Genomic DNA, 8,183 nt, shown 5'->3' with positions numbered 1-8,183 from the left:
CCCATTGTTGCTGATTTTTTTAAAATTGTTAAAATGTAAGAATAAATGCTAACATTTTTCTTCATGAAGGATGAGCTGATGCACTTGAGAGGACAGTGAAGGAAGTGAGACAGCTCCCACAGCTTATTTCATGCACTTAGGAACCTTCACAAGGACAAAGATTGTCCATGTGATCTTTTCACTGCAGCTTTGCTTGGTTTTGGATTGTGATATCGAGCATGCATACAGCACTAAAACAATGTCATACTTTCACATGACTCTCTGAATGATTGCATTTTTCTCCCTAGCCTTCCTACACAAAATGACAGTTGATGGAACAGTGGCACGTCAGCACGTAGTGCCACCTTTTGATCTTGTTGTCTAAAAGCCCATCCTCTGTTGCTGACTCATGAACGCTTGGCATGGAGGTGAAAAATAACATGTAAACTCTTAATTACAGATTATCATAACCAAAGGAATTCTGTTTAAACGTTTTTGTCCAGTTATTTTTTCTGTGCATGCAAACATTTGCATGTCAAAGAGAATTTGTCTTGCATCAAATACTTTAGATCTGCCAACATAAGAGCATTTAAGCAGTTCTTAAAATTAAAAAATTTTCAGAAATGTTTTTCTATTTTAATAAGCATATGTGAAAAAGGAGAACTTCTTTTTGCTCTGGTGTCAATACTGTTGTCCCTGAGGTTGTGTAACACAAACACACAATTAAATCTCCATAAAGGAATTTGATTTTGAAATGTTTTTGATTTTCAAACAGATCTTTAGGGACGTGGAGGGGTAGCTGCACGGCATGCCATGCAGGCCAATCATCATTCTCAACATTATAAAAAAAGGTCGGAGTGAGGATGACACATCTCAGTCTTGCAGTGGTATTCTTCATGACCTGGCCTGTCACTCTCTATTCCCTTAAAAAAGCAGATAAGGCTGCTCTTTTATGCTGAATTGTAATGATAATGTTGTTGCTGCTCATTGAGCCCCGCTCAATAGCATTTGCTTTAAACACACACAAAAAATTAAAAAAAACTTCATCCACTGAATGTGCTGAAGCCTGGCAGTGACGCTTAAAAAGTACTGACATAAACACCGCTAACTCCCCTTTTTTAACGATCACCATTTATTTAAGCGTTGCCTACAGTTGCATGCAAGGTCAGTACTGCCCTGTCGAAGCTTCATTGAAACCTCACATCAAATGATATGTTGATTTTCAGAAAAACTGCCCTGCTGAAAACAAACATGGCACTCCAACAAACCTGTCCTTTTCTCATTTCTTACCTTAGGCTATTTGCATCATGCACTACCACAATGGATTAAAAGTTGAATACCTTGCTCATCCATGCATTGTTTCATCAGTAAACCAGCAATAACAGCAAGGAGTTCCGTCTTTACTGCAGCTTTTCTACTTAAGGGTAAATTTGCCACAGAATTAAAGGTATTAATGATTACACATGGGATGATGGAGTTCACTTTGTGCACACCTTGCTCAAGTTATTTACAGTATGGAAAATATGTTTTGTCTTTTACAGTTTGACAGCCTTTGGCTTTGTAGATGTCCCAAACTCAGACATGCAACCAGTTCCTGAAGGTTATGTAACTGGGTTGAAACCACTGACTTATTGTTTTTCATGACGTCCCCTCCATAGGGCAGCTCTGGGATCCGGTTACAGCAGGTTAAACTGCCACACTGGCCAGCCTCGGGTCTGAGTCCTGCTCATAGCGGTAATGGTAAACCTCCATCTGGTCCCTGCACGCCTCTCGGATGTTGTTGAGCCACCGTTTGATGCCTCTCCGGTTGAGATAGAGCACCATGAGAAACACCACTCCGATGAGAGCCGACACTATACCGAGGAGCACGTATGAAACCGCCTCCAGGTTCTCGTTCATGCAGTCCACATCCTCCCCCCGCAGCTTTTCCACAGGGATGCCCCTCTTACTCTCTGGTTCACTGCACAGGATGCGCGCAGCATCCGGGCACTGCGAAGAGTTCTTCAGCCAGTAGTAAAACGCCTCCAGGTCACAGTTACATCGAAATGGATTCAAAGATAGGTAGACACGGATGCGCTTTTGCCTGTACAAACTGCTAATATTTTCCCTCTCGATTTTCTCCAAAGAGTTATTCACCAACACTAAATCGTGCAGGCGGTAAATGTCTAATTTCTCTAGGGGTATAGACTTCAGGTCATTTCCTGCTAACTCCAGTCTGTGGAGGTTGCGCAAAGTTTGTGCGCTGAGCGCGTTTTGGAGCTGCGCTGTGGCAGGGGGCAAAAAGGAGGAATTCAAGTAAAGTGAGCGCAACTCTGGTAATCCATGGAAAGCTCGGGGTGAAATGGACTCCAGCTGGTTGTGGCTGAGATCTAGGACATGTAAACGGGTGAGACCACGGAAAGCGTAGGGCTCAATAGCCTGGATCCCGTTATTGGGCAGCAACAGTGTTATTATTTCCAACTCTGTACCGTTGGGAGTGAACGCACGAGTGGATAAAGTTGAAATGTTTCTCCCTTTGAGGATGAGAGTGGAAGTCCAGGTCGGTATTTCTGTCGGCACGTCGGTCTCCTCGTCAGCGGACGAACAGTTCACCGTTCCCCACTCTCTGGCACAGGCGCACGATGAGGGACAGGTGTCGTCCGCCCTGACGGGCGTAAACAGCAAGCACGCAGCTGCTGCGTAAAACACGCACCACTGATTCCACACAGAAAAAACCCAAGAACGATCTGAACTGTAAAGTCTCCAAATCATATTCCTCATCATGTTCGTCCAAAACAAGAAGATTTTTTTTTCTAAAAAAGAGGCAGACTCACACTTGAGACAAAGTCGAATAAACCAGGAGTGGCATTTTTGTCAAAATAAAGCGCAAAAGAAAAAGCGCTCCGCTTTTTTACATTCGGCTCCGCGCGTGTTCCTGGAAGTAGTTGTCTGTAGGGGCTTTATGCATCGGATCGTTGGACATCAGCCTCCCAGCTGACTGGAAAGCTGCTGATGTGCGCTCCTTTGGTGGTATTTTTGACGCCTGTCACAGGAAGAGAGCGCAAGCCAGGAGGCGACAAAGAGAAAAAGGCGAAGAGGGCGCCAGAGAGAATGAGGAACTGAACACTGAAGTTCCTCCAAGTTCCCCTGATTTGATAAATAAATAAATAAAAGTTTTACACCCACAAAGATCAAACATAATAATTAATAATTATTCATTAAATCATAGATTGCTTGAAAGGGAGTTAAGCGAATTTGTTTAAAGCCACCCCTCTTCTACCTTACAATTTTCTTTACATGATTTATAATTACCCGGTTCAAAACTTCTATCAGATATTTATAACATACCAACAGAGTCTCAGGTCCTTAAGAATCTTTAAGTATCAATAAATCATATGACAAAGATGAAGTAATAATTATGTAAAATAGACCGATATAACACTATCAGAATGCATCATGGCATATCAGATCAAGTATCAAAATTCCAAAATATCTGCAAATTATTTCTCAGTGTTTGCTATGTTTATACATCTCCCTAAGCACTAATGTAAATAAAGAAAGAAATGAACAAGTTATTCCTTAGTAGCGATGGTCTGGGTGGGATGTCAAGTTTAGTTGGGTTAGTTCAGTTTAGATTTTTTCTATTGAATTGTATGTATTCATGATCTTTTTTATTTTATGTTTTACCCTACATTTGTCCGCACAAAGTCCATTGAGATGACTGTTGTTGGAATTTGGGCTATACAAATAAAAGTGATTGAATTGAAAATTGAATTTTTTGAAAAACAACATTTTCAATAACTTTTTTTCCAAGAACAAATATAGTGTTAATTTATTTTTAATCAAGTTATAAAATTTTGATCTATTTTTTAATCCTGGAGAGCACCAGGTTGCTATTTATTTATGTATTAACAAGTTACATTTATTTATTTATTATGTTTTTCTTTTTTTTGTTGTTTGTTTGTTTGTTTGTTTGTGTGCTAATTGCTGCTTCCCAAAATGAACACAAAAAAAATAATAATTCATTTTAAAACCACAGAAGAAAATTGATGTTGGGTCCTCCAATCTCCAGGAGTAACCCTTGTGCTATCCTAGGCACTTTAACATTGGGAGTGGGGTCATCTGGACCCACTAGACAGTGCTCTGAACCATTTTTCTTCAATGATTTGTGATCTTCACTGGTGTCCATGGATTACATGAAATCTTTCCACCTTTATCCACCTTTGTCATGGTAGGAATAACACTTCAATGTATGGATGGGGTGATCTAAGATAGCACAAGGGTTAAAATATGACAGTTGTTCGATGTTGTAATAGTCTCTAAATATTCATTGTAGATGCTACACAAATGTATATTTTCCTTTTGCTAAAAAGCTGCCAGTTTTTTATTCTCTCAAAACTAATTTAATTAAATCCTTCTTTCCACCTTTCTAGCATTAGCATAAAAACTATGCTCTTTGTGCTCTATATAAACAACTGTAGAAGTCCCAATATGATGTCTGCTCTTGTTCAAACAAAAGGCATATTTCAGTTGTGCCCTGAGGGTGCCAATGAATGTATTCAATGATTGAAAGTAAACAAAATCAATCCATATCAGATGTCAGACTATAGTGTGCAGGAACAATGATCGCTGCAAAGCTCTGGCTCAAAAAACATCTCTGACTCCAACTAATTTTTATTTGAAAAGCATCTGCTTCTTTAATCCAATCTTATAGTCAATACAGTTTCCTCCCAGAGGTAAAATGGAGATGCTAGTTTTATTTATTCATTTTCTACTGGTGCTCCTCCAAATGCTTTATTTTAGCATTAAAAGATCATTTGAACTGAATGGTGTCAATGTTATTTTCTTTGTGAGATCTGTATGCTTGGATTTAAGACCAGACTGTTGAGATGCAAATAAAAGTTTGAGTTCTCAGTTGACAAAAACCAGGATCAAAATAGTTTTGCTCATAAGTGATTGTGGTGAAGCAAAAACAAAAAAAGAAACCAAGACTAGGAATGTATAAGGCAACAGACACTGAAAGTACTGTCAATGCTGGTGCTTCCGATAAGCACAAAGAATGATGTTAACAGCCTCAGAAACAAAGAAATCTGCTCTGTTATTTCCCCTTTCTATCCAGATCCCCCTGTGTTCTGCACAGCTGTGTTCTATCTTTATGTACCCACGACTGCTTAGGAGTGGCTGTTTTTTCTCAGGCTGCTGCTGATAGAGCTACAATCCCATCCTCGGGGCCTTCAGCTTGACAGTGAACCTCGTAATTGATTTACTCAAGGCTACCCTTCCCTATCTCCTGACCACAGTGTGTGTGTAAGCGTGTGAGGAAGTGAGTTCTGTGTGCAGACCAACCAAGATGCAAATGGCTGGTTGTTAACAACATTAATGGTTGCATTTTTCTCCCAGCTGGTCATTATTTCTGGCAGTTTGCTGTTTTGTAAAAAAAATACTAATGAGTGGACGAGTGATGGATTGCTGATCAAAATGATGCAGCCCTTAGATAATTAAAGCTTTTCAGGACTTTAACCTGTAGCTTGATCATCAGATGGAAAAAAGGCTCAATATTGACAAAAACTATTACTGGTACAACAAAAATGGCGAGCAATATTGAAGCTATCCAGCCTTACAGTTTTGAGCCAGATTCCAGCTCGGGTGAGGAAAACGAAGACGTACATGAATCCAGACGTCTATAACTGGATGCATCAGAAAGGAATAGAGCAAGGAGTTTGTCCAGTTTTCTTATTTACGTCACAAATGTGATTTTTTTTTATGTGCGCCTGATCTGACTAAAGAAATACTCAGAAACTGAATTTTTATCTTAAATTTCTTAATATATATCCTCCATCAGAAAAATGCCATAAACCATAAAGCAATATGCCATAAAGTATTTTTTTAATGAGAGTGTGTCTGTGATTGTGCAAAAGAAAAAAACGTTTTTGGGATTCGGATAAGTCCTATTCATCTTTTAATAAATGGAGTGCGACATTTTGTGCTTCGGGACATTTTTATGGGTCTTTATTTTTTTTCCAAATCAAAACCTGTGTGTAATTCTATAGTAAATGGACTCTAGCCTCAATCCCAATGACAAAAAAATGTAAGGATCAAAGTATTCATTCACATTTTATCTGTACAGAGAATAGTAGCAATGGAAGTAACCGAGTTACAGGATGTGCAGTCTTTTATGCTAACGTCCTTCCAGACGGAGAAAGACGGATGCCACATAATGTCCTGTTGTACTACAGGGAGCAGAGTTTGATCTGAAATATTCTTTGATCTTTCTCTGCAGCGACATGGATGTTTGAAGGTGATTTAACTGACATAACCAGCCAAAGAGAGAAGCTGTTGTTTGTCCATATAATGATACATATCCAACCACGGTGGGAAATTTCTTTTCTGTTTTTTTGGGGCAGAATTCTCAAATTCATAGACTAATGTTGAAGGTAATATTTTTTTTAAGTATTTTCAGAACTTTCAGCACAATAAGATATTGTAAAAAAATTCCCACTCCAATGAAAACTATGTTTTTTTCTGTTTTTACAACACATTCTTGCAGAATTTCTCTCAAGTTAGAGGACACGTATCAAGAAAATTAAGCTTAAATTTGTATTTCTGAGTGTTTCTTTATTCTAACTGTTGTGAATCAGGAGCAGACAAAAAATGCCTTTGGAAAAAGCAGGAGTCAACTGATATGAAAACACATGAAGGGAGCTCAACCAAACTATTATCTATTGAACTATTATCTGTTTACTTGCAGAACATTGAAAGAAAAACAGTTACAGTTGTGGAAACATTTTATACATAAAAAATCATTATAAAACACATCTTTATGGTGCTGGGTTTAACAATGGACATATTCTGACTGATTCATTGAGTGGGATAATTTATTCTGTACAAGAAAAATCAGAGAATTTTTGATCAGAGAGATCATTGTACTTGACAAGCAAAGATTTGTGTGTCCACTGCTGAGTATATTACCTCATAAATAATGTTTTATTCACTGTTTTTTGTATTTTTTTTTGCATATCAAGAACTCAAAGTAGTTTCAGCAGCTACTGAAGGTTTGGTTCATACTTGTGCCAAACGCTAAATGCCAAAGCACTTAAAGACAAACACTTTTTCTGACCTCTTCTTTAAGACTTCTGGTAGTGGAGCTAAAATGAAAGCCTTCAGTTGGTGATTTGTAAGCAACTGGAGACCAGGGTTAATCTGTCAACCTTCCAGTAAAGACAGTGACACATCACCTCCTTCTCTGTTATATCAAATGCAGTGTGCACCTCTATTGTCTGCTCCAGCTGTCCTTCAATCTCTATCGGCACACCAACTTGCTCCTTAAACAGTACTCTACTCCTGAATGAATAAGGGATGAGTGGAAGGGGGAGAAGACAGGATGGCGGCGAGGGCTGAAGTGAAGAAGCACAGTGGAGTGGATGGGGGTGTAAATGGATCTTGAGGAGCTGGTGTCACCTGTCTCTGGGCCATTAATTAGTAATTTAGACTTGTAATGGAGTGAGCTGGAGCCAGACAGACGCAAACGGCCAAACAAAACGAAATCACTCAGTCAAACGAGTTAGCTGTGGCTGCTGATCTCACTGTGCTCAAAGTGGAAAATTATGATGGTCGCCGAGTTTTTAACGGATGACAGAGTGGGATAATTTAATGCTAATGCAAAGAAAGAAGCTAAAGAAAGAGGAATATTTTCTAAGCACAGAAATCATGCATGAACGGCTGTACATGGTTTTATTTATCCTATCAAATGTGATCACTGAGAACGACTATTTATCTTTTTATATCCGTTTGTTTGGTATCTTCACTCTATTCAGGGTTGCAAGTAAAATCCCTCTCCATTGGATGTGTTTATGGGTGTGACATAATATCATTATTGTGTTAATGAAGGGATATTATTTAACCCTTGTGCTATTCTAGGCACTTTAACATTGGGAGTTGGGTCATCTAGACCCACTAGACAGTGCTCTGAACCGTTTTTCTTCAATGGTTTGTGATCTTCACTGGTGTCCATGGATCACATGAAATCTTTCTACCTTTACCCACCTTTGTCATGGTAGAGAGAACACGTCAATGTAAGGGTGGGGTCATCTAAGATAGCACAAGGGTTAAAGGGAATTAATATAATATCATCATCACAGAAATAGCTACTATAATAAAAGGCTTTACTTTGAACATTTAGAAACTTGAACAAGGAATTTTTGTTCATGCATAAATTTTCTTGTACC

General features: G+C 38.8%; 1 protein-coding gene across 1 annotated transcript; it reads right to left on the bottom strand.

The window, feature by feature from the left end:
* Window positions 1-593: 593 nt before the first annotated feature.
* On the bottom strand, window positions 594-3,101 carry tpbgl (trophoblast glycoprotein like). Its single transcript, XM_004076284.5, has one exon. It carries the CDS (start codon window positions 2,740-2,742, stop codon window positions 1,666-1,668), a length of 1,077 nt encoding a protein of 358 aa, XP_004076332.1. The 5' UTR covers window positions 2,743-3,101; the 3' UTR covers window positions 594-1,665.
* Between the last annotated feature and the right edge of the window lie 5,082 nt (window positions 3,102-8,183).

Source organism: Oryzias latipes, chromosome 14 (genome assembly GCF_053564925.1).
Source record: "Oryzias latipes strain Hd-rR chromosome 14, Olatipes_Hd-rR_3.1".
NCBI classification, from domain to species: Eukaryota; Metazoa; Chordata; class Actinopteri; order Beloniformes; family Adrianichthyidae; genus Oryzias; species Oryzias latipes.
This window is presented reverse-complemented; position numbering and strand designations above follow the sequence as displayed.